The sequence below is a fragment of the Podarcis pityusensis genome, assembly GCF_964106645.2.
Source record: "Podarcis pityusensis genome assembly, chromosome: 13".
In the NCBI taxonomy this organism is placed as follows: Eukaryota; Metazoa; Chordata; class Lepidosauria; order Squamata; family Lacertidae; genus Podarcis; species Podarcis pityusensis.
This window is the reverse complement of record NC_138038.1, coordinates 26,454,765-26,480,776: the sequence shown is the minus strand read 5'-3', so window position 1 is coordinate 26,480,776 and position 26,012 is coordinate 26,454,765. Positions and strand designations below refer to the sequence as shown.

General features: G+C 44.5%; 2 protein-coding genes across 3 annotated transcripts in view; both read left to right on the top strand.

Annotated features, from left to right (window-relative positions):
• Nucleotides 1–16,685, top strand: part of STARD3 (StAR related lipid transfer domain containing 3) — a 28,529-nt gene extending 11,844 nt beyond the window's left edge. For both annotated transcript variants that reach the window (XM_080978335.1, XM_080978336.1), the window contains exons 3-15: nucleotides 367–444; nucleotides 762–839; nucleotides 961–1,014; nucleotides 1,280–1,397; nucleotides 2,767–2,865; nucleotides 3,782–3,834; nucleotides 7,075–7,167; nucleotides 7,863–7,925; nucleotides 8,875–8,970; nucleotides 9,865–9,944; nucleotides 10,025–10,129; nucleotides 12,763–12,856; nucleotides 14,010–16,685. In XM_080978335.1, coding sequence (XP_080834461.1) covers nucleotides 367–444; nucleotides 762–839; nucleotides 961–1,014; nucleotides 1,280–1,397; nucleotides 2,767–2,865; nucleotides 3,782–3,834; nucleotides 7,075–7,167; nucleotides 7,863–7,925; nucleotides 8,875–8,970; nucleotides 9,865–9,944; nucleotides 10,025–10,129; nucleotides 12,763–12,856; nucleotides 14,010–14,114 — 1,116 coding nt within the window. In that variant the 3' untranslated portion in view covers nucleotides 14,115–16,685. The remainder of the gene's footprint in view (nucleotides 1–366; nucleotides 445–761; nucleotides 840–960; nucleotides 1,015–1,279; nucleotides 1,398–2,766; nucleotides 2,866–3,781; nucleotides 3,835–7,074; nucleotides 7,168–7,862; nucleotides 7,926–8,874; nucleotides 8,971–9,864; nucleotides 9,945–10,024; nucleotides 10,130–12,762; nucleotides 12,857–14,009) is intronic.
• Nucleotides 16,686–18,822: 2,137 nt separating this feature from the next.
• LOC308461428 (melanoregulin-like) lies at nucleotides 18,823–25,913 on the top strand. Its single transcript, XM_080978367.1, has 5 exons — nucleotides 18,823–19,072; nucleotides 20,823–20,982; nucleotides 21,498–21,588; nucleotides 23,922–24,088; nucleotides 25,499–25,913. The coding sequence occupies exons 1-5, from the start codon at nucleotides 18,996–18,998 to the stop codon at nucleotides 25,682–25,684; spliced, it is 681 nt and encodes a 226-aa protein (XP_080834493.1). The 5' UTR covers nucleotides 18,823–18,995; the 3' UTR covers nucleotides 25,685–25,913.
• The last annotated feature ends 99 nt before the right edge of the window (nucleotides 25,914–26,012 follow it).

Here is a 26,012-nt window from a genome sequence, read left to right as displayed (position 1 = left end):
CCCTACCCATTAATATAAAGCAATGCTATGAGTCCCCTGGAAGCAGTGATTGCTGGCACCAGCATATTAAAAGTCAGGGGTGAGGAACCTCTAGCTTGGATCCCAGTTTGGCCTGTGTGGATGTTTTCTCCAAACCATGCCCACCTGCCCTACACATGATGTCATATGTGATATTTGGTGTGGGGCAGTAGAGACATGGTTGGATCATCTCCACAACCGAACTCTCTGTGGGAGCTCAAATGCTCAGCTGATCCTCGCAGAGAGCAGGCTTTAAATGATCACAGGTCAGAGCATTGCATTAAAGAGTCCCAGGCTGGCATTGTGGTGTGTCTTAATTTATTTGACTTTAATCTTGCCAATCTGCAGGCCACCAAAAGCATCCAGGAGAGTCTGAAGTATGAAATCATCGAGTACAACTTTAAAACGTCCTTTTTTGACATATTTGTAAGTATCCTGACAAAATTGTCGCTTGCAGTAATAGCCAAGGGGAGACCTGGGGGTGGGCATGGCAGGCGGAGTGCAGGGGAATGCCAAAGGAGCCATGAAGTCAGTACACAGGCAGCTTCAGTAGTCTGTGCATTTCGCAGAACTCCTTGTCTGTTAGGCCCTACCTGGATAAGAGTCCTGTGAAAGCCTGAAAGTTTGCCTATTCTTGGTGCCAGTTGAGGTTGATTCACAAAAAGAGATTTTAACTTCTCTGCGTTTTTGAGACCTTCACAGGGGCCTTCTCATGATTTGCCTCTTGTGTTCCTTCTTACAAGCTCTTGGCTTTCTTCCGGTTTTCGGTGCTGCTCTTGGGATATGCTGTCCTCAAGCTCCGCCACTGGTGGGTCATTGCGGTAAGAAGTCAACTTTTTACTTTGCTCTCAGAGACATACATAACATTGAATTGCAGCTGTAGTTTGTTTGCTTGCTTGTTTGTTTGTTAATGGGCTTCTCTCTTCTCTCCCCACCCTCCAGATCACTACATTGGTGTCCAGTGCCTTCCTGATTGTGAAAGTTATCCTTTCGGACGTGAGTTGCTGATAGCAAACATGGATTCTACTCTAAATCTTTATGGTCCCTTTCCAAAACCTTGGAGCAAATTGCAAGCCTTTAAAAGCAGACGATGCAAAATTTCAGTTTTTTAAAAAATGGGAACATTTTAAACTTCAGGGCTGCTTGTTGGTTTGGGGGTACAAATGGATGGTTACAAGTGCTTTGGGTGTAGTTGTTCCATGACAAATACTGGAGATCATTTCATATGAATCATGTCGTCTCCTTTTTTTCCCATCAACAGCTGCTGAACAAAGGGGCTTTTGGCTATCTCCTGCCCATCATTTCCTTTGTCCTTGCCTGGCTGGAAACATGGTTTCTGGATTTTAAAGTCTTGCCCCAAGAGGCTGAGGAAGAGCAATGTGAGTCTGTGTTGAGTGAGGATGGATGAATGGAAGAAATCTCCTACCCTGGTAAAATTGGTTTTGACAGCCCTGCTAGTGTCGTGTCCCATGTTTTGTGAGGGGGGTGAGGGTGGCAGCACTCAGAAAGCAGATGACCTTAAGGGTTCATGGAAGCAGGTTGCTGTATTTACAGTAGGTATCGCTGGATCTACATTCTGATGCCTCAAGGCCTTTTAATATGTTAGATTAGTCCTATGCAAGGAAAGCATTGAAAAGCAAAATAATGCAAAAGATTACTCTTCCATTCTGTGTCTTTGGGGTTTTATTTTTGCATGTTGAGAAAAGGGTTTAAAGATGACAAAACTAAGCAAGCACTTTGCCACGATTGGATTAGGGAAACGCTCAGGGTTGCTAGGAGGAAAAAGCTCTCTATTGCATTAGATGCTTAATTGCTTTGGAGATATGATAGGCAAAGAGGCCATCATTCTCCATGTAGATAACATGTCTTGTCTCCAGCTGAAAGGTTGAGGGGGGAAGCAGCTTGGCCAACTCCTAAAGGGTAGTGATAAATCTGCTTATCTGTGCAAAGGTGTCTGGGTGTGTTAAGTGACAATACACTGCCTTGTTGTTGTGCAACAAAATGCCCAAGTTTAGAATACACCAAGTGCATCTGCATACATTTATTAGGTTTCCTTTTGGCTTTCTTCCTGTGATTCAGAGTTTGCAATGCGTTAAAACATATAGTGAGTCAACGAGGTGAAGATACTTCCTAGTATTCTTCCATAACCATCAGGGCTAGAAACTTGTGCAGGCACAATGAAGTTGGAAAGGATGTCGAGGGTGATCCTTTCTGATCCATATGACTCTGGTGCTCTCCCTTGACAACCAAGGGCCCACGTATTTAAAATGCCAGGCCAACATCCTTCTGCAAGCTCAGTACTTGGTTGAGAATCTGCAAATTGAAGTTGCTGGAAGTGAAATGCTTCAACCTACATGCTCCTTTCACTGAGCTTAGCTCTTCCCCCTTCCCATACCTGCTTGGGCAGATCTTCAGCTCAAGCCACCAAGTTAGGAGGCCAGCCCAGTCCTAGTGTTCTCCACTCCGTTCAAGCTTGAGAGGCCAACTTTTGCCTCTTTCTCCAGGGCTTGTACTTCCCTGGTCTTTCATTCTGAGCTGCTCATCAAATAACTCAATGAAGTTATTGTTCTCAGTTTATTAAGGGAGGCAGAATTACCGTACTGAGAGGATTGCTGGCTCTTCTCAAGCACAGTTCTGCCCTTTCTCAGACAGCTTTTCCTCCCTCATCTGGGGGACACACAGGTTGAGCCAGGGATATAAATGCAATGCAATATAAATGAGCTGATTTCCGCCCCCTCCTCTTTCCAGGGTACCTGGCAGCTCAAGCTGCTGTGGCCCGAGGACCCCGTCTTTATTCAGGGGCGCTTTCAGATGGCCAGTTCTACTCCCCTCCAGAATCTGTTGCAGGTAATGACATTTCTTCCAAAAACTTGGGTATGATGTATTTCTGAAAGTCTGTCTCTAACTGAGCACTGGTAAAAAATAATAATAATAACTCACTCCTCTCTTTACCAGTCAGTTAATGTGTACAGAGTGTAATATGAAAGTTGCAAACACACAAGATTGCCACTCCTCTTCTGAGCTGCAGTAATCTAAAGCTTGTTTGAGCCCAGCCAAGCTCTCTTAACTTCTGTGTTACAAGAAGGGGCCAGTCATAACATGTACATCTCATATGCCCCATTTCTGCAGTATCCATGCTTTCGTTCACAAGAGAGAGGGAGAGCACAAAGGGTTATTTCAGGAATTCTCAGCCTAATTCCTGGGAAATTGTAGTGTGTCGCAAGAAATACATGGACCAAAAGGTCCTATTGGCTGTATATTCCTGTCCACACAGGAGGCAGCCCATTGCGTCCTTGCATGATCCAGTGTTCTGGCCTTACTTGTCTTCTGCAGAAGTTGAATTGGGAAGACGTAACTCTGTTGCATCTGCATTAGGTGACACTGGGATCTGTCACTCAGTCTCAATGCAGAGATGCAGCACTATTGTCCATCCTCTAAGGAGGCTACCTGTTGCATCTCTGTGTGAATTACTTCTCTGGGCTTGCTTCCAGTCAGGCAGCACACTTAAGACCAGTGACTCAGGCAGAAACCCAGGAGAATTGGCTGCCTGGAGGTGGGTAATTCCTACTCTGGCATGCTCCAGCCATCAGATGAATCTTGCTCAGCAGCCAACGGACAGTAAATGCCTGATATTCCTAAAGATGAACTTGTGTGAACAAACAGCCTTGAAATTGTGCAATGCTGCTTCGTATCCTATGCTTAACACTTCCAGATCTCCCATCATTTAACTTTTAAACATTTCCTTTCCCCCCTCGTTCTCTAGGATCAGATGACTCGGATGATGAACTTTTGGGAAAGAGGACATTAACTGACCAGGTAAGCCCAGTGGTGTAGCTAGCCGCTCGGGTGTCCTGTGCATCCTGCAGCCAGCTGCCCATGAGGGCAAGGCAAGCCAAGGCAGGGCGTGCTGCGTGGAGCTTCTCCGCAGCCTTCCCCTCAGCTGTAGGGAGGCTGAGGCAGTGGGCAGACTCGAAAAAGCAACGCGGAGCTTGAAGGCAGTCCTCCCACCGCCTCCCCCACAGGAGAGATGCGTGGCTCAGGCACGCTGCAGGCCCTGCAGTGTGACGCCCAGTGCCCCCTGCCTCACCTAACCATGCCTCTGGATTAGGCAGATTCATGGAGGAGAGGACTGTCGAAGCCTACTAGCCATAAAGGCTGTGCTCTGTCTGCAAAGTTGGAGGCAGCAGTGCTTCTGGTTTCTGGAAATCACTCAAGGAGAGAGTGTTCTTGCAGTGGTGTAGGAAGGGGCGTGCGGTGGGTGCAGGAGTTTTTTTTAAAAAAAGTGTTGTGAGCCCATTATTTATTTATTTATCTATCTATCTATCTATTTATTTATTTATTTAAAAACACATATTTTTGCCATTTTGTCACACACACCCCTCAGTGATGACACCCGGGGCAGTCCGCAACCACCGCACCCCCCTTCCTATGCCACTGGCTAAGCCTTATGTGAGCTGAGCAGCCCCTTTCGCATTTGCTTTCAATCAGGTGGAAAAGCCTCAGTTTCCAAAGATTGCTGGTGTGGTCAGAAATACACCTCAGTGTTGTGGGGGCTGCATGGACGGCATCTCGCAAACGCAATTGTTTCCTACAGCTCATTCATGCCTTACAGGTAGGGTTTAATAGACCTTGACCTTGTTTCCCTTGGCGTAGGAGGGTTGTCCCTAGCCACAAGCCCTTGTCTGAACGCTGTTACTTTCATTCGCAACACGCAGGGTACATTCCATAAATGTTTCGGCAGCATACATGGCCCACCAAAATGGTTATCACAGGCACCTACTCAGTTTAGCAGAAGGGGTAATGCATTGTTGAGGGGCTGATGTGTAGCATAATGGCTAATCGCATGGGTCAGAAAGCCCCTGGTCTAAATTTTGGCTTGGCTATGAGAAGAGGCTGGGGTAACTCAGCTAATCCACTGTCTCTCAGCCTCCATTTGCCCCTGATCTATGTTAAGCCCACTGTCCTCTCTGGCAGCCAGGTTGATGGGTAAAGGAAACCAGTGTAGGCTTAAGACTAGCTCCAGGTGGTTTGTAGTGGTTAGGTGCTGCTTGTATGTACTTGCACCCAGTCACCAGTTTTTTAAAAAGCAATAATTGAATTTCATAAATGACATTATTATTATTTATGCACAATTTTTTTGTGTATGCATGCATTCTTCCAAAAGCTTCTTTAAATAAGATTCATTTCTGCACGCTGTGTTCCTGTTTTTAATGCATGCACATTTCATAGTAACCATAATATAATTCCCACGCTTATGTTCCCAATGTACTTTGGTTTCCGGAATCGACCTGTTCAATGCCTTCAGGCATCAGTAATTTTAGATAGGCTTGTACCACTCTCACAACTTGCAGTGCAACTGCAGACACAACAGTAGAGCATCCATTGTGTTATTTTAGGTAACATGGATGCACGCACGCACACAATGAACATTCTCCTCCTTGTCTTTTGGTAAAGGTTCAGATGACTGCCAGAAAAACATGGATTGTTTCTCTTGTTCTTTAACCGACATGCAGCCTTGGAGTCTTGATTATAACAAATTTTTATAGTTAGCTTATCAAATTGATTAACTACCCTCAAACTATGTGAGGAGAGTGTGAAATACTTCAGAATTCTCAGAATCCCAATCTTTGTTTTGTGGAAGTCAGGTCATATATATATATATATATATATATATATATATATATATATATTACAGTGGTGCCTCGCAAGACGAAATTAATTCGTTCCGCGAGTTTTGTCGACTTGCGATTTTTTTCGTCTTGCGAAGCACGGTGTCGGGAAAGTTTTGGAAAAGCTTCAAAAATCACCAAAGTCTTTAAAAACCTCAAAAAAGGCTACCACACCACGTTCTATGAATTGCTCCTCAAAGTCAAGTTGCAACTGTATTAACGGTGTTAAGAAAAAGGAAACAAACTTGCAAGACGTTTCCGTCTTGCGAAGCAAGCCCATAGCGAAAATCGTCTTGCGAAGCAACTCAAAAAACCAAAAACCCTTTCGTCTAGCGAGTTTTTTGTCTTGCGATGCATTCGTCTTGCGAGGTACCACTGTATGAGAGAAGTCTGTTTCATGATATGTACATTGCTCTCATCTCCTGTTGGCCACCAGGGGGCAGCATTAATCCAAAGCAGTTGACTCTGAATTTTCACTTTCAGCATCCCAAATAATTTGCTTTGTACATTGCCATTTGCTTGCTTTTATGATTTCTTACCTGCCCTTCACCACAAGGTTCCGACAATGCAGAAATGCAGTGTTAGAATCACTTAAAACATTTGTAGTCCATTTACAATTATACTTTTGCCAGACCATTATTGGTTTTTTCGAATTTATGGGTCAGTGTTGATGTGGTTTGGGTACTTGCCTGCATCCTGGGAGGTCCTTATCCTGCCTGGAGGTAGTTGCTGCTCACTCCATGCGAGCAATTGCACGACAGCCAGTACTTATATATCATAAGCCACGCTTACATACTTACCTAGTTGAATTGCAGCAGCTCTCCCTCTGCTGCCAGGTGGGGATGGGAAGAAGCAGGAAGGCGACACTGAAAGCGAGCTGGGGAGGGGGGTGTTAGGCTGGTGGAGAGGCTTGGTTTCACTCATTTCAGTGGGTCAACTCTTGAGTACAGTCTCATCTGCACTATGCATATAAAGCAGTATCATACCACTTGCCTACCCTCCAAAGAATCCCAGGAACCATAGTTTATTAAGGGTGCTAAGAGTGGTTAAAGGTAAAGGGATCCCTGACCGTTAGGTCCAGTCGTGGCCGACTCTGGGGTTGCGGCGCTCATCTCGCTTTATTGGCTGAGGGAGCTGGCGTACAGCTTCCGGGTCATGTGGCCAGCATGACTAAGCCGCTTCTGGCGAACCAGAGCTGCACACGGAAACACTGTTTACCTTCCCGCCAGAGCGGTACCTATTTATCTACTTGCACTTTGATGTGCTTTCGAACTGCTAGGTTGGCAGGAGCAGGGACCGAGCAACGGGAGCTCACCCCGTCGCAGGGATTGCCTAAACTGTGGACTGTTTGTCATAGGAAATGAATTAACTGTTAGTTTTGTCCTAGGAAAGAGAATACATCCAACAAGGCAAAGCAGCAATGGAGGTGGTCGACCAGATCTTAGCCCAAGAGGAGAACTGGACATTTGAGAGATGCAGTGTAAGTTTATGGTTCCTGAAAGATGACTTATCGCCCTTGCAGGGGGGAGGGCGGAAGCAGTGTCAGTCTTCTGATCAGATTTCGAAAAGAAGTAAGTGTCTATTTTAAGCTGGACAGGGCTGTTCGGCTGTCCCTGAGCGTAACCTTAGCATGTTTACTTTTAAGAATCTTGGGGAGGGGAGCCTTGCCATGAGATGAGAGAGCCTTGTTCTTCGGTAGCTGCTCTTTTAAATGCCTCCCCCACATGGTGAAATAGCGGTACTGTCTTTATTTTGCACACCACTTAAAAGCCTATTCTGCAACTAAACAGTATAGAAAATTAGGATGATGACTTAATTTTCAAAAAGAAGTAATGCTTCAAATGTGTGACTCGACACCCCTCCTCCCCTCTTGAGATTTTTTTTTTTTTTTTAAGATGCATATTTTTGCTATTCCTGGTGGGGTGTTTTTTTTGCTGTTTCTGCTTTTGCTATTCCTACTGTGGTTTCTACCTTGAACTTGTGCATCTTCTGATAGCAGCACTGGAACCTGGCGCTTAGAGGAGAGGGTAGAATATTAGCATGCTGTTAAACAGCCCTGTGTCCTAGCGATGGGCAAGAGGCCTAATTCAATGCTGGAAGTTCTCGCAGTGCTGCACAAAAGCAGCTCTGGCCTTCCACTGTGGAACTCATGTGCCCTCCACCCCTCTCATGCAGGAGTTTGGCGACACGGTTCACTCTCTGGAAATGCCATTCTACGGCAAGGTGTTCATCCTGAAGGTAAGTTGCCTTGACTTTTCCTCTGAAGCCGATGACTTGCAGAAGTCGCAGTCTTCCTCCTGCACCTTCAGTTAAAAAGAGATGGAGGGTGGAGGCTGTTGCACAGGAATTAAAATCTGGAAGGAGTGTTGTTTGTAGGATTGGGGGAGAGGAAGCAGAATGGGTGAGGCAGCCGTCCATTCTGTCTGGATTCCTCTTTGGGGATATTGGGGGGGGGGGATGAATGTTAATTTGCTTCTAGCAGTGAAACAAACTTTTGTTTCCACTTGCTTTGCCAAGCATGAACTGAACTTGTGTTTTCATTTTCTGGGAGCACGGAATGTGTGCTGCCCAGTGGAAATAAGACCGTTGCCACGGGGTAACTAAGCTTCCCAGAGATCATCCTTTAGTTTCCATTGGCTTGGGTTAATTTCATCCCTCTTGGAAAACTTCCCTGTTGGAGAACTTGGGTGGCAGCGGTCTTCCTTTTTCAACAAATCAGGGCTGGGCTGGGAACCTTTTTCAGCCCAAGGTCTGAAGTCCCTTTGGCATTATTTACTATGGTCTGCTTGCCAGCAACGGATGAGGCCAAAGTCACAGCCATACATCCACATGCTCCCCCATAATTCACACATCAAAGGAGTCTTCATTTAAGTGACCTTTCTTGCATCCTCCATGCAGGCATCCCCATGCACTTCAAGGCGTAGGAAAAACCACAAGGCAAAAATATGGCATTTTCATCCATTTTCATTTATTCCCTCTATCCATTCTTACTGCCCCTTTCCCCCATATTCAAGGCTCTTTAGGACTCTTCAGAGGCTTTTTGGGGGGAGAGGGCTGCTTGTTGGCTCTTCCTAGCTAGGTTCCCTTTGCATCCCTTGGGGGACTTCGTAGGCGAACCCTCCTCAGAGGGACAGGGCAGAGCTAGTAAAAGAGAGCTGGGCGATTAACAAGCCTCCCTCCCTTGCAGGCAATTCTACAGTGTCCTGCCGAGATAGTTTACCAGGAGATGATTCTTCAGCCGGAGAAGATGGTCCTGTGGAATAAAACCTTGTTAGCATGCCAGGTAGGTCTTGGCAAACTCAGCTGCTAATTACTTATCCCTAAATTTTAACTCCTGGCTTTAGTCACTCTCAATCTCCTCTAGTCTTTGATGAGGGGCAAAACAAGGAACAAATGAAAACCTTTTGTATGTGCATCTCTCACCGCTGTGAATTGTTGTCTGTGTTTCCCACTTAGGGAGGAAGTTTTGGGCTAGGGTGGATTGTATATTGAGGTCCTTCCTTGATCTCTGTTGGACGTGGCAACCTTTCAAGTTTTTCCTGTCCTACAGTTTCTGCATGCTTCCTTGAGCTCCTCAGAAGCTGCTTGTGATGAAGCTGCCATTGAGTGCCTTGTTTCACCTTTCTTAGCATGAACGGGGAAGCTTTTGCCCCTTGGGAGTTTGACACCATTTGCATGGCTGAGGGATGGGTTGCTACTTCTGCACTGTGTTGTGGGGTTTCTTCCTGAAGTGCCTGCGGGGGAGCAGGCACACAGGGCAAACAATTTCACATTTAGTTGAAACAGAACTGAGGTGTGGCAAAATGATTTAGAAGCGCAAACCATCTAATGGGATAAACCCAGCCCTGTTTAAGGCTCTCTGTGGCATTCTGCAAGGTTGTTTGTGGTGCAGCTTTTAGATTTTGTTTTCTTGCAAGCATGAATCCTTCTGTCTTAGTTGATGTCAAAGTCCTACACGGAGCCCTGCGCTCAACTGAACCAAATGCTATCACAATTCCCCCCCCCCCCCCATGTAACTGGGAATTGTATTTGTGAAGGTGCTAAACATTTCCCATTAGGTCTCTGTATTTCCCATAGGCAGCATTCCTGGAGAGAGAGAGAGAGACTGTGTTTTCTTAGATAGATTTATGACAGCAGAGGTAGAGGGAAGCATCTCGTTTTTCTTCTTTCTTGACAGATCTTGCAACGGATTGATGACAACACAACTGTATCCTATGATGTAGCAGCTGGTGCTGCTGCTGGCGTTGTGTCACCCAGGTGAGTCCTGGTTTGGCCTCGACCCTTGACAGTCCTTTCTTTTTAAAGGAGGGTGATGACCTCTTGTTTTGTGTTCCCAGGGACTTCATAAATGTGCGTCGGATTGAGAGAAGGAGAGACCGGTACATTTCATCAGGGATGTCAACAGTTCACAGCGCACGTCCCCCTACTTCCAAATATGTCAGGTATAAAGAGTCCTATGGATGGTGCTTTGATCTATTTTATTACCTGTAGGTTTCCTCCGATGCACTGGCTTAAATCGTGCATAAGTCTTTGACTTTTAATTTCTGAAAAATAAAAAGTTTCATGGGCAATCCACCTGGACAAGATACAATGCAAATTACACTAGCACTTCCCAAAATGAAAATAAGACCTTGGATACTTCTAAAACTGGGTAGCCTAGTATGTAATGTGAAATGAGACAACATGAAACTATATGGTAGTTTTATGCATAATTTAGGGGGACTCCTCAGATATTTAGAAATAAAAATTAAAAGGGGGGGATTAACAACCTGGTTAACCAAGGACTGAATGTCTTCTAGAACCAACAGAATGCTAAGCTGGGGTGGGGAGAGAGGGAATTAGCCTGGCTGAACCTCTGATTGTTTTTTGTTTTTTTTAAATGATATTTATTAAAGTTTCACAAAGAAAGAATCACATCAACATAAAAAGAAAAATTCAAGAATAAAAAGAAAAATACACAATGCAAAATAAAAAAAGAAAAAAAGAAAAAACAATTAAAAACAATTCCCTCTTTTCATCACTACTTTTACATTTACTTGTTTCCCGGACCTCCTCATACCTCCCTCTTTTGTATTCCAATTCAGTTTGTTAGTCCAGCAATTCCTTTCCCTCCTTTTTAATCCCAATCCTTAATCTTAATATAGTATAACATTAAATTTTTACCTATTAAAAACCAATTTTTCCATTCTTTTAACCTTTTTAATCCTAATCCTTAATCTTGATATATTTGTAGCTTTAAAGCCTGTACAGCAAGAAGCCACTTAATTTCAATCCAACATCACTCTAACATTCATTAATTTTGCAATATTTCTGTAAGTAATCTTTGAATTTCTTCCAATCTTCTTCCACCGACTCTTCTCCCTGGTTGAACCTCTGATTGTTTAGTATCCTGGAGAGGTGGACATTAGGTTCAGAAGAATCTGCACCACAGGGCTAAAATATCGCTGTGCTGTATGGGGAAGTTTTATGAGGAAGCAAAGGGGAAAGGGCACCTTTTCCCTTTCTCTTTCTGCAGAACTAAACCTGAGCTCTTCAGTGCCAAATAGCACAATAGGGGAAGGTTTCACGAGGATGGGGAAACAAGAAAGGTGTTTTGCATGTGACTGACAGTCAGTAACCCTTGATCCTTGGGGAAGTCGTGGGGGTTGAGGTGTCCACTCAAACCAGCTTTTCAACGAAATGGTTCTTCAGTGCTTCCTGGGTGTCTAGTCCAACTTTGGCTCCCAGCTGCTGACTTGTGATGAGCAGAGCTCTTGCCTGAGCATCAAGGCCCCCTTTGTTGTTCTCAGAGCCTCTGCCTCAGGTGACCAGCCAGGGTGTCTTGGCTCACCAACTTCATTTTTCTGACTAATAGCATTAAAAAGTCATTGGCCTTTAGCTCAGCGTCTGCGTAGCTGTTGGGGAAAATCTGTGAGAAGGGCAGCGTACATTCCCCACATCGCATGCGCATGATGAAATACAGTGCTCCTTGTCTCTTTGTCTTGATCAAGCTGATTGGATTTCTAGCATTTGAAATGCGTGGGAAGTGGTTGAAAATATGAGTTTTCTACTTCAGGTGTCCACACACTGAAACGGAACAGGCATGACACCTGTTGCACCCTGCTCTTCTCTTGCCAAACACCATTCCCTCTAAACTGCTGCTGCCTTTCTGGTTTCCACTTTGCCAGGCAAGAAGTTCCAAGGGCACTACACAGCTGGGTTTAGTTTCCCTTGGATGGGGGTGCACGGATGACTTCGGATTACTTTTGTAAAACTTGCTTTCGGTGACAGCAAACACACTCCTCCAGCAAGACAGGAGCTTGCTCTTTTAAATGGGAACTGAGGCATTCCCATAGAAATGCAGCACATGCACAGATGCTCGTGGCTTCTGACGTTATTAATGGCCTGGCCTGGGCCCAAGGTATCTGTAAGAACCCATTCCTCTATGGCCCATGCCATAAAACCCCTGCTGCATGTATCAGCATCTTCAGAAAAGTGCTCAGGGAGGGGGTTTTCTGTCTCATTTATGGAAGAGGAGGCCTGCCAGGATCTTCTTTGTGCTGGGGACTGAAAAAAGTGTGGCTCTAAAACCGTATCGGGGGATGGGGGGAATTCAGTTACTCATAAGAGGGGGGAAATTGGTATGTGCTTGATATTTTCATGATTTCAGAGTACACTGCTTTGGGCACAGGATTTTATATATCAAGCCCAATTCTTTCATGGGCAACCTTCCAGGGGCTGTATGATGGCGGATGGGGTGGGGCCACAGGCAAAAGTAGATGGGGCAATGGGTCTGCCTCTTGCAGATATTCCACCCATGAAAAAGCCAGGTTTCTGCAAAACTCTTCCGTTCTCCAGCCAGACAAGCGAGAGACATGGTCGCAGTTCAAAGACACATTCCAATCAGGAAAGAACACTTCCGGGCCAAGCCAGGGGAGAGGGGGCATGGCTTAGGGAGTCCAGAGGGCCAGGTGGAGAGACACAGAGGGCCACATTCAGCTCCTGGGCATGTGGCTCCACACATCTGTTCTAGGTAATAGCCAGCTATTACATTGCTTCTGCTGTGACAACTCTCCCCGTTGTTGGCTTTTTCCAGGGCGGAAAATGGTCCAGGTGGTTTCGTTGCTCTGAAATGTCCCACTAACCCGAACCTCTGTACCTTGTTCTGGATACTCAATACAGACCTCAAGGTAAGGCATGTCTTGTCCTTGAGTGTTTTCAGTTGAATGAGCCAGATTGTGACAATTTCTCTCCTGCTCTACCACTGTTGTGTTTTGCTTTTTAAATGGCTCGTTGTCACGTCCAAGGTCTCAAACCTTGGAAATTTCTGGGTCCTGGGTCCTGATTAGACGTTTTTCACATGAATCAAACGGCAATGTGGCCCAGATGCTGTAGTGCCATTAAAATCTATTCCTGCTCCCCTCTGATGAACGTGGTATGTGGTTGTACTGCTGAGGATCAAGATGTGCCTTGGAGAATGGTCCAAGTAAGAGGCGAGGGCTGCTCTCCCTCCAGAATGCAGAATCAGACCAATTGCATAGCTTTGCTAGCCAATGAGTGCCCTGTTTGGGGATATAACTTGGACCTGATGAGATGAAAGAGAGGTGCTGAACAGAGGAATATGTAGGAAAGAGGGAGATTTTAAGGAAACCCTACGTTGAACCACCCTAAGATCTATGGGTATAGGGGCAATGTACAAATTTAATAAATATAGTGGTAGTGGTAGTAGTAATAGTAGTAGTAATACTATCCTGTGGTGTTTATATACCTAACATAACAGTGTTACCTGTAACAAAATGTTGCGGTGTGACTGACAACCCACTGACACAGTTAAGGATTATCATGCTTGCCAGCTGGGATCAGAAATTGCTCAGTTCTGTGGTTCCTTTCTCTGTGGCATTCTCTTAATCTTATGGTTTAAGGGGAGGAGCCATAGCACCATTGTAGACCGCATGCTTTGCATGTGGAGAAACCCCAAGTTGAGCCACTGGCATCTCCAGGTAGATATAGGGAAAGCGCTCTCTTATGAAAACCAGGAGAGCTACTGCCCAGTCCGTGTGAACCACCCTTGAGGTAGGTGGACCAATGCATGGATTCAACATAAGGCAGCTTCCTATATTCCTGTGTTCATTTCTACTGCCCCAGCTTAAAGAGAGCAGTGGTTGAGCACATGCTTAGCACTGGATGCCTCGGGTTCATTTAGTGGTATCTCCAAGCAAAGGGGATGTTGGGCAAAGACCTGAGAAATGGTGCCAGCTTGGGCCAGGCAGACCACTGCAGCTTCAGAACCTGTATCAGAGTTGAAGATGCTTCTCCAGCCTCATCCTTCGTCTCTTCTTGCAGGGCCGGCTTCCCCGCTACCTCATCAACCAAAGCTTGAGCGCCACCATGACGGAATTTATTTTCCACCTGCGCAAACGTATTATGGAGGTCATGGCGAGGTCTTAGGTTCTTGGAACTCCTTGCGCTGATGTTGCCTTTTGAGCGTGCTCAAACCCAACAAGGTCCAAAGAACTGGAGTACCTTTCTTCTTCTTCTTCTTCTTCTCTCTCTTCCTGCCAGAGAACAAAGACAAAATCTCACAGCTGACGTTCTGGATCAGGCTGAAGAGCCTTTCCTTGTGTCTTCAGGTTGTCAGCCAGGTAAAGGGCTGAAGGTGATGACCAAATGGCAAGAGGGAGGTCGAGACAAAGCAGGTGGTCCGTGCCCAAGCGAATTGGTGAGAAGCACCAAGGTGGCTTCTTCCAGCCTTTCACCGATGATCAAAGTTAACATTGCTACTAGAACTTGAGCCATTTATGGATTCCGATGTGCCAAATTCCTTCATGATCATGCTTCCAGAATCTGCCAAGTGCTTACCTGTATAGCCCCCTTCCTTTCTCCCTGGGTGTAATCATGATTTGTGTGTCCATAAACTTATCCAGTTGCCTTCCATGGCAGAACAGACGTGCACCATCAGATAACCTGCGCACACAGTCACACGGCTGAAGTGCAGCAGGTTAAGCCAGAAAGTGTCCCAGGCACTGCTACTGGTCGTCCACCTTTCGGCATAGCTGTGACGGCGTCAGGAGGTTTTACTGCCCGAATGTTTGGATGAAATTTGCCTATTGTATGCTTGGTAATGGCCAGAGAGAATGAAATCTCCTGCCCCCTGTCAAGTACCTGGTCTTCAGTGGTGCACCAAAACTGACACCTTGGGTTGAAAGCATTGCTGTTCCCAGTTCCGTGTTGCTTTATTTTCCAGTTTCTCCTCCTGCCCATGAGTAGCAAAGACTATAAAATAAGCTTCCGTAGACTAAACTGACCCTGTGGTTGGTTGGTGGTTCCTGGGTTTGATTGTGGCCTCATCATTCTGGAGTAGGCTTCAAATGTTAGTAATGGAGGCCAAGATCTATAATTGGTGCTATTGACTTGTTAATATATAGAGAGGCCAGAGCCCTTATCTGCCACTGCAGTGTGTGTGTGTGTGTGTGTGTGTGTGTGTGTGTGTGTAGTGGAGGAGCATCCTTGAAAACTTCCTGCCTGGTGCCTATCAGAGCTAAGCATTGAAAGCAGCCTGTTGTTTCATGAAGCATGAGCTGGGTTTGCCATAGAAGTGAGACTAGTATAGACCTATCACCAGAGCAGATGTTTATATTAACCTCCTTCCTTCGCTCCCCAAAGTCCTTAAGTTGCCTTCCTCTGCTTTCCTGCATTCGCTGTTGATAACCAGTATTCTCCAGGTGAAAAACTACGTAGCTCATGAATCAATCTTCAGAGCCTTGAGTTATTGAGTTCTGTGTCTCTCTCCCCACACCCCGCCTTGCTTGGGTGTAGAAAGCTGGAGATGTGGTGGGCATAACATCTACAGGCCTTTTGGTCTGCCATTGACTGAATTTGCCTTGAGTGGAATCGTCATTTCTAATCCCTTCAGAGGATCAGCTTTGGGACACAGGAGGGTGGGGCAGAAGTGAAATGCCTTTGCTTCAACATAATAAGTGCAATAATCCTGGCACAGAGCTAACATGCAACTTACCAGAAGTGTCCAAAGTTCTTGGCCTCCAGTGTCAACTGTTGTCCAAAGCCATTTGGGTTAAACCGCACTGACTCCTGTGATTCTCCACTGCAGCGGGACAGCTTTCAGCAGAAGTAGTATGGGAGATTGCACAGAGATTGCAGCCTTAAGGCAGATATTTTGTGTTCTCTCCCATCCCACTGCAGTTTGGCTCGTATGTGTGGGAGATGACTTCTCGAGCAATTCCTGCACTTTTAAAGGCTCTAGAATCAGAATTAGTCTTGTAGCGAGAGTCACGCATGGCTGCTTGCTCACTCAGTGCAATTTAAGACCCCCAAGGCAGGACTTGAGGTCAAAAGGTTGAAATGAAAGCAAATAAATATATTCTGCACTGGATTTCTTGCGGGGAGTAAACTGCACACCTGGCTTACACAACAACAGGGCAACTAGCATGTGTGCCAGACCTGTTCTTGCAGGCGTATTTTCAGCAGTTGAGCCCCCCCCCACACACTTTTGTATACTGGTTTCTTCCCTTTGCCTTGCCTCTGTTTGTGTGTTTTGTGCAGAATTTGTAGGAAGTCCTGTCCCCTCCATCTGATATCTTTGTCGGAATAGGGAGGCTTGTAAGAAGCTTTTCCTATTGCGGGGTGGGGTGAGTTTCCAGACACCACGATAGGCTTCCAGGGATGAAAAAGAGGCTCGCCATCCAGGGAAGTTGTCCGAAGTGACTTGCTTTACAATATTTCTGCATTTTTTGCCAGCATCGGAGATTTGCCCGAGTTCCCGTTTCTAAGAATCAGCTATTAATCTTATTAAAGCGCCTTGGGTTATTCGTAAGCATTTCAAATGGACTGTGAAAAGGGAGGCTTACAGACTTCGTGAATCTAATGCACAGAAACTGTTTTCTTTTATGTGTGCATGGGGAGTGGACCTGCACACCTCATTTAAAAAGCCACTTGAATAACACATATGTCTTTTGCATTGATTCTTTGTTACTTGATCTAATAAAATCTAGTGACAACTTTCCTCTGGCTCAATGTGTCTTTCTGCCTAGCATGGGATATCCCTTCACTTTCGAATCTCCATCCATGAAGAACAGAGCAAAAATACCACAGTGAGGCTATGACTCTTTTACCTTAATTGCTGAGCCCTGTGTTCTAGACTAGCTCCTGCTCCTTCTCTCTTTTAACTTATGTGAGCTGCTTTGGGAGACAGTAATTATCTGGAAAGCGGAATAAAACAATTACACAGTTTACTGGCGTTTTGGCAGCATGATCACAACCCTGCTTTCCCAGGGGCAAATCTCTGTGTGTTCATTGGGATTTCCTCCCCAGATCATTTGCCTGGGAATTTCAGAGTGTTCCGTTGCTTTTGCCCTATGAGCAATCCTGGGAAGCAGATTTACTGTTGTTCAGCATTTTACAGATGGAAAATTCTAATATAGAGAGTCTGATCTGATAACACCAGTTAGCAAATTACATTTAGAAACTGCTCACGGGTGCAGTCTACTTGCACAGCTAGTGTGCCACCCAAGTGGTGAACTTCTGCAGGGTTGCAGCTTTGAAGATCTACTGTCCGCATGAGTAGATTACTCCTGTGAGCATATATTTTTTAGCACAAGATAGGATGTTGGCCTTCCAGTGGAAACAAGTCCATGCATGACCCAAGGTCACAAAATGAGTTTTATAGTAGAAGTGGGGACATAAAATTAAATGGAAAAGGCTAAGAATTGCAAATGGGTATGTGGTTATTCTATTAACCCTGGGTAGAGTAAGGCTACTCTAAACAGCCATGACTTCCTCCAAAGACTTCTTGAAACTGAGAGTCGTTTGTGGACCCCTATTTCTGTCCCAGAGCCACAGTTCCCAGAGGTCCCTGTCACTATGGATCGATTGCGGGTTAATCCACTTTGGCAGTTGGGAAGCCATGACTGTTTTAAAACTTTTATCATAGTACTTTAAGGTGGAATGTGGCCCGAGTCTAACTCCAAGGCTGGCCCAAGACATGTTGCTTCCTGAGGCAATGGGCAAAATAACCCATACACATGCTCTTTCCACCTCTAGTAGCCAAATGAGCTGGCCACTGAATCCTAGGTAAAAATGAAAGGTAAAGGACCCCTGGACGGTTAAGTCCAGTCAAAGGCGACTATGGAGTTGCAGTGCTCATCTCGCTTTCAGGCCGAGGGAGCTGGCGTTTTTCCACAGACAGCTTTCTGGGTCATGTGGCCAGCATGACTAAACCACTTCTGGCGCAATGGAATACCATGATGGAAACCAGAGCTCATGGAAACACTGTTTACCTTCCTGCCACAGTAGTACCTATTTATCTACTTGCACTGGCGTGCTTTCAAACTCCTAGGTTGGCAGGAGCTGGGACAGAGCAATGAGCTCACTCCATTGAGGGGATTCAAACTGCCGACCTTCCAGTTGGCAAGCTCAAGAGGCTCAAGCGGTTTAGACCACAGCGCCACCCGCATCCACTGAATCCTACTTCAATACTAACAACAGGGCAAAGCACAGACCCTAAGGCAGTTACAAAGGGAGAGGGCAAGATGCACAACACACAACTCTCTTCTCCAACAGAAGGAATGGTTGGGGAGCTCAGGAAGAAGAGCTGTGTGGCACCACTGCCTTTTCGCATAAGCTGCCAGAAGCAGTCACCTCACCCTGCCTAATGACAGGACCAGCCCTACTAGGGTCAAACGACCTACTTGGCAATTAAGAAGCTCTTTGGGTGCAAGCCACTGTCTTGCCCACTGTAACAAAACTTGCAAAGTAGCTGTGAGGATAAACTGAGATGGCTCTATTTATGCTACCCTGAGCTGCTCGGAGGAAGGGCTGGTTGCAAAAGGAATAGAGGGCGGAATTTTTCCCAGTGGATACCACAGCAAGGCCAGGGTTCTGTTCTGCCTTTCCGTGCCTCTGCACCTTTGGCTTCACGTGGCTCCACAGTGTCTTGCAACTCGTCCAATCCTGCGGTCTCGCTTCTTGAAGATACGAAAAACAAACCTACTTTTCATTCCATATCAACACGGAGCCAACATACAATACACTATTTCATACTCTGCAGTTTGTTTTAAAGGCCTTAAGCTATGGCGGAAGGGGGAGAATCTCACATGATCACTGCTTATGATGTGCAAATGATATTTAAAGAGAATTCATATAACTTCTTTGCCTTCCCACCCACCAAGCAGAGTTCCTTTACTACTTGGACTTACGTCTGCCCCATCCATTTTCTCTCCATCTTCTGTTTTAGCTTTGGTTTTTATTGCGTTTCAATATGCTGGTCTCGAGCCTGTCTTAACATTTACAACACGTTGCAAGAAAGAGAGAGAGATGAATTTCTGGTACAAAGTTTGCAGCTGCTGTTGTCATATAGAAGAAGAACTGGAGAAGAATCCATTGGTGGTTGGGTATGTGTTACAAATCAGCTTTTTCATTTAGCAAGCCCCGAGCTTCTGCCAAATTTATAATAAGCAATGGCAGACAACGGCATAAATTAAGGTAAGTGTGTTCTGCTTTCAAAGTGATGCTGTACAGAAGCTGGCAGTTCTGGAAGCCATCTCTCTGGAGGTGGGAAGTACAGAATATTGCTGTTTAGGGCCCCAGTTGGCCAGACAACCCCACCCTTTCCCAGGATATTCCATTTCATCCCCACTCCCAACAACCAGATGGCATTTCCTTCCTCCATTAGAGTTCTGTGTCTAAATATTTCAGTTCTACTTTTGCAAATCTTAGCATTCCCCCAAGCCTGCTGAAAACCCTCTTCCTCTAATGGTGTTTTGGTTATGTAACTTACAGGATTCATCATGAAAGGATTCCGCCTTTCTTGCTTTCACAGTTTAGCGACTGTTTCAATGTACAGTGCTTTGTTTGAGTCACTATCTTTGTGTGTGCCTTCACAAAAGCCCTCTTGAATTATATGCACACTTTAATTCTAGGGCTGCAACATTAAATGCTTCCATTAATCAGCTTTTAATTAATTGGTCTACTTTAATTGAGGGTGACTTTTTAGTCTGAAAAATTATTGTGAATAAATGTACGTAAAGGTAAAGGGACCCCTGACCATTAGGTCCAGTCGTGGCCGAATCTGGGGTTGCGGCGCTCATCTCGCTTTATTGGCCGAGGGAGCCAGCGTACAGCTTCCGGGTCATGTGGCCAGCATGACTAAGCCACTTCTGGCAAACCAGAGCAGCGCATGGAAACACCGTTTACCTTCCCACCAGAGCAGTACCTATTTATTGACTTGCACTTGATGTGACCTTCTGATCGGCAAGTCCTAGGCTCTGTGTATGTATGTAGCAAGGCTCAAATCCAAGGTTTCCAGTCCCAACCTGGTATCTACCAGGCTAAAGAGATGCATTGCGCTCGCCGCAGTGGTAAACCTGTGCCCAGGCTGTACTGCTTTGGACTGAAGTTGCAGGAATCACAACATGAAAGAAATGTTGTTTCTATGCATGAAAACAATTAGCTTGTCAGGGAGAAAACTATGCCTCTCCCTCAATATGCTAGCTGTCTCTGTGCAGGGACTGTTTTTGTACAGAGAACAGACCCTCCAAGTGACCCATTATTCATGGACAATCTCGGATTTACAGAAGCTGTCCTGGTTTCTGATTTGATCCCGGAATGTCCCGCTTTTCCATAGAACGTTCCTATTTTCATTGGAGAAATGTTGGAGGGTATGGAATAGAATGTTCCTGGGGCTTTTTTTCAGCTGGAACTTGCCAGCCCCTCTCAGGTGGACTCCATTGCAGTCTAAGAGAACGAGGGAGGTGTTCATGGTGAGTTCCAGCACTTCTTTTCCTAGAAAAATAACACTGGACTTCCCTATTTTTGTTGGAGAAATGGAGGAAGTTGTGAGAAGCATTTGCCCATGTGAGCTCCCACTTTCAATCCCAAGTGATAAAGCCCAGATACCAGATACAGTACCTAGGAAGCTGCCTTCTGTTGATCCAGACCATTGCTCCATGTAGCACAGTATGGCTGACAATGACCAGCAAAGGTTCTCCAGGGTTTCAGACAGGGGACAATCACAGATGTCAGAGATTGAGCATGTGCTCTACCACTGAGTTACTTGGTGAGAAGTAGACCTAGGAGTCCTGTCTCGGTTTGAAGAGCAGCCATTGTGATGCTGTTTGTTTGTTTGTAACCTTTCTGTTGCAGCGACACGCTTCAGTATTTCAACAAGTTGCAGAAACGACGGGAATTAGAGGCTGTCAACTTGTGGAATGAACCAGTGGACAAGACTCACGTGGAGCGGGATGATGATCATAAACTCCACATGTTGCTGGAGAAAAGGTCAAGAACACGCCGGGGATCAGAAGTATGTTGTCCTCACGCACGGAATATTTTTGTTTGGGGGAGAATTTAATTGCAAGACATTTGCCCACGTACAGTGATATGGTTGGTTCATCTGGAGGAATAAGTACCAGACAAGGATGTCCACAGACAAGAATTATTGTGTATGTGTGCCCACAAACACAGTGATGCATTGATGTAAGCATTAAAATAATATAAACCGGTTTCTAGTTTCTGTCACACTCTAGACCCACAAATAAAAACCAGCATAGGGCTATGCAGGTGGGGTTGGGTAATGGCTTCCATTGAGTGATGCAACATAGACGCAATCTGCATGGGTGGCATGACCTTTAGGAATAGGGGCCTCAGTGGGGTGCAGTGTGTTAATGCACATGTAGGTGCACACACAAAGCAGCCCTTTAGAGATCCCTGTAATATATAGGCCTTTCTCCACACATACTTTACATGACGGTGGGCATTTTGCTGAAAAACGTAGCTTAGTGGTTCATTCTTTTGATGGTCTCCTTTATCCTGACAAAGGAATACCGACGCTTGAGCTTTGACATCATCGCTCACCGGCAGATCCGTCGGAAGATGAAGGACCGATGGAAGCAAATCCTAGAAGTCTTGGGTACGGTGTTCTTGGGGGATTTCCACCACAGACCAAACTGGAGAGTGTTAGGAGAGCTATTATCCTTACTCACTTTCATTTCTCTCAAGTTTGGTTTTATTTATTTTTTTAATTAATATTTATTAAAATTTCAGAAAAAAATAAAATCACATTAATAGACAAGAGAAATTTAAGAAGAAAAAAGAAAAATACAGAATACAAAATACAAAATGATAAAAAAAGAAGAAAAAACAGTTAAAAACAATTCCGTCTTTTCATGACTTCTTTTACATTTACATGTTTCCCGGACTTCCTCATACCTCCCTCTTTTGTATTCCAATTCAATTTGTTAGTCCAGCAATTTCTTTCCCTCCTTTTTAATCCCAATCCTTAATCTTAATATATTATGATATTAGATTTTTACCTATTTAAAACCAATTTTTCCATTCTTTTAACCTTTTTAATCCTAATCCCTAATCTTAATATATTTATAACTTTAAAACCTGTACAGCTAGAAGCCACTTAACTTCAATCCAACATCACTCTAACATTCATTAATTTTGCAATGTTTCTGTAAATAATCTTTGAATTTCTTCCAATCTTCTTCCACCGACTCTTCTCCCTGGTCACGTATTCTGCCAGTCATTTCCGCCAATTCCATGTAGTCCATCATTTTCATCTGCCATTCCTCCAGTGTGGGTAGCTCTTGTGTCTTCCAATACTTTGCGATAAGTATTCTTGCTGCTGTTGTAGCATACATAAAGTTCTATCCTTTTTTAACACCGATTGGCCGACTATGCCCAGGAGAAAGGCCTCTGGTTTCTTCAAGAAGGTATATTTAAATACCTTTTTTAATTCATTATATATCATCTCCCAGAAAGCCTTAATCCTTGGGCACGTCCACCAAAGGTGAAAAAATGTACCTTCAGTTTCTTTACATTTCCAACATTTATTATCAGGCAAATGGTAGATTTTTGCAAGCTTGACTGGTGTCATGTACCACCTGTATATCATTTTCATAATATTCTCTCTTAAGGCATTGCATGCCGTAAACTTCATACCTGTGGTCCATAACTGTTCCCAGTCAGCAAACATGATGTTATGTCCAACATCTTGTGCCCATTTAATCATAGCAGATTTCACCGTTTCATCCTGAGTATTCCATTTCAGCAGCAAGTTATACATTCTTGACAAATTCTTAGTTTTGGGTTCTAACAGTTCAGTTTCTAATTTTGATTTTTCCACCTGGAAGCCAATTTTCTTATCCAAATTGTATGCCTCCATTATCTGATAATAATGAAGCCAGTCTCGCACTTTGTTTTTTAGTTTTTCAAAACTCTGCAATTTCAATCTATCTCCATCTTGTTCCAAAATTTCCCAATATTTTGGCCATTTGACCTCCATATTGAGCTTTTTCAAGGCTTTCGCTTCCATTGGTGACAGCCACCTTGGAGTTTTGTTTTCCAATAAATCCTTGTATCTTATCCAAACATTAAACAATGCTTTCCTGACAATATGGTTTTTAAATGCTTTATGCGCTTTGACCTTGTCATACCACAAATATGCATGCCATCCAAATACATTGTTAAAACCTTCTAGATCCAAAATGTCAGTGTTTTCGAGAAGCAGCCATTCTTTCAACCAGCAGAAAGCTGCTGATTCATAGTAAAGTTTAAGGTCTGGCAGGGCAAATCCACCTCTATCCTTTGCATCTGTTAGTATTTTAAATTTTATTCTGGGCTTCTTGCCCTGCCAGACAAATCTAGAAATATCTCTCTGCCACCTCTTGAAACAGTCCATTTTGTCCACAATTTGCAATGTTTGAAACAAAAACAGCATTCTAGGCAATACATTCATTTTTACAGCAGCAATACGACCCAGCAGTGAAAGCTTCAAGTTTGACCAAATTTCTAAGTCTTTTTTCACTTCAGCCCAACATCTTTCATAGTTATCTTTGAATAAGTTCCCATTTTTTGTTGTCAAGTTAATCCCCAAATATTTAACTTTCTTAACCACTGTTAAACCTGTCTCATTCTGAAACCTCTCTCTCTCTATTGGTGTTAAATTTTTCTCTAAAACCTTGGTCTTTAACTTATTCAACTTAAATCCTGCAACTTGACCAAATTCTTGAATCAGTTTCTCTCAAGTTTGGTTTTAGTGTTCCACAACTAAAAACTACTAGAGCCTTCTCCCTGTTGACTTTGGAGGGGTGAAGACTATTATTTACATATCCTTGGCCACTGTGAGAGCAGGATACTGGGTTCCATTCCTATCCAACAGGGCTGCTCTTGTTATTATTTATTGAGTTGGTTTTGGGACTAGATATGGGCATAAATGATCTCTTCCCAATGTAGGATTCAAAGCTGAAGCAGATGGGCTCCTCACTGTCACGTCCAGCACCTCATATGAATCCCTTCGCAATCCTCAAGAGGCCCGCAGGATCCACACTGCCCTGGCCGAGCAGACAACCATTTTTGGCTGGCATCGTGGTGGTCCACCGGAGAGATACCTCTTTGTCATTGTAAGTAGAGGAAGGATTTGGTAGAAACTTCTGTTGGGGCATGTGCTTGTCTGCGCAGTACATCACCGCAGGGACAGAAGCTGTGGGCCTAACCCACAGCGGCATAGAAGCCACCATGGAGGTAGGAGCAGCAAGCAAGCTCCTCCTGATTGTGGTTTTCAAATAACTGCTTCCAGTGTCATGAAGCCTCTGTGAGTCGACTCCTTCTAATGTGCTGATTGGCCTTACGAATCCTTTAATATCTTGCCACCCTCTCCCAAATATTTTTTCCTTTGTCCTCCAAGTTAAGGGTGACGTTTCCCCTCCTCCTAGTGTTGGGAGTGTGATGCCAAGTTTTCCGTTCAACATAGAGGGTGATGCCTTTAGGACAAAGCAATCCTTTTGAAATTCTCCCCCTTCTGCAGGTAGACTTGTTAATGGCTAAAAATATGTGGCGTTTGCTTGGTTAGTCAGTTCTCTTGCTTTGAGGGAGAAAGATCTCAGTTTAATCTTTTCCTTTGTCTGGAACAGGACTTTGGTTGATTTCATTGGCATACTATGCCCTTTTAAAATGTGGGGTTTGGGGGGGTTATAGGTTGTTTCAATTTTGATTATATATTTTGTGGTTTTATATTTTGATTTTGTTTTATGAACCACCCTGAAACCTCTGGGTATAGGGCAGTATATTGATGATGATGATGATGGGAAGAAGAATGCTTTGTTCTTTATTTGCAATAATTAAATAAAGGGTGTGCCAGCTCCAGTCGTCGTCTTCTTCTTCGGCCAAATAGTTTGTTGGGAACTATTTTCTACAACAAAGGGTGGATGTCTCCTAAGCTAGAAAACAGTCAGAGCAGAACAACAATAAATCACTTTATCTCCGTTTCCCCCTTTTGAATGCTTTTAGACTCAGACTTCCTTTAATAAATCTAATTTACATTTTATTACCAGATACTTGTATCTTTGTAGTTAATTACATACTCCAACCCTACCCATTCAGTATTAGGCCTGTGCTACTAAGAACCTGGGAATCTCCCTCGTGACAGAGGCTCCTTGAAGTACTTTGGCCCCTGCCCCAAACAGGGACCATTTCTTCAGTTTGTTTTATATGTGTTTCCCACACATCCTCTGTCTTTTAAAAGCGGGGTAGAGGCAGTTGGCAACAATTACTTTTTTGTTTGCTTAAAGATTTGGGGGATCCCTGACCCCTCTGGTGACCCAAGGATTGCCACTCTTCCTCCTTCCATTATTTTACCTCACAATTACCGTGAGGTAAAATATAATTGAATCCGATATTTACTCCTGGCTTGGTGTGGGCATCATTTTTAAATTTTCTACTTCAGGTGTCTTAGACCAGCTCTATTGTGGGGTCTCAGTGGACCCCAACACTATCACCTTTTTTCTTTATTTTTGTCACCTTTCCTCCCCTAGGACAGGCTGCTTCTCCTTGATGTGGGAGATGAATTCCTGTCAGCGGCTCGGCACTTCTACCCCATGGAGGATGAAGAGGACGATGGCTCTTCCAGTGATGGAGGACCTACAACACCTGGTCCTGTCTTGGTCACAATGAGCAACGAAGCTCAGGAAGAGATGGAGGAGGGCGTAGACGGAGAATAAGCCAAGGAGAAGACGGAAGTGAGGCAGACACTGAAGAAAGTGCGAAGAGGCGGATGCAACTCAACCTATGGATGGAAGAACGAATGTATTCAGAGTAGACTACTGAACCACAAACCTGTTGGAAACTCCCTTTGACACAAAGAACTTGCACCCCCATTTCCTGTTCATGCTTTGCCCTTTTTCTTCTGTATTAATGTCACGAGTTAACAAATAGCACCGTTTCTCACGATGCTCAGTCTGTAGTTTTCTATAAAACATGAGGGGAACATTTGGAAGGAAAACTTAAACCAAAACATAGAACTGAAATGTTCTCCATGGCCAAAAATGT

What these genes read in the sequence shown, in the direction of transcription:
- LOC308461428 (XM_080978367.1), top strand. Translation starts at nt 18,996, where the DNA reads ATGAATTTCTGGTACAAAGTTTGCAGCTGCTGTTGTCATATAGAAGAA. An exon ending in AAGAATCCATTGGTGGTTGG is followed by an intron (nt 19,073 to 20,822) that starts GTATGTGTTACA and finishes TTTCTGTTGCAG; the next exon opens with CGACACGCTTCAGTATTTCA. An exon ending in GCAAATCCTAGAAGTCTTGG is followed by an intron (nt 21,589 to 23,921) that starts GTACGGTGTTCT and finishes TTCCCAATGTAG; the next exon opens with GATTCAAAGCTGAAGCAGAT.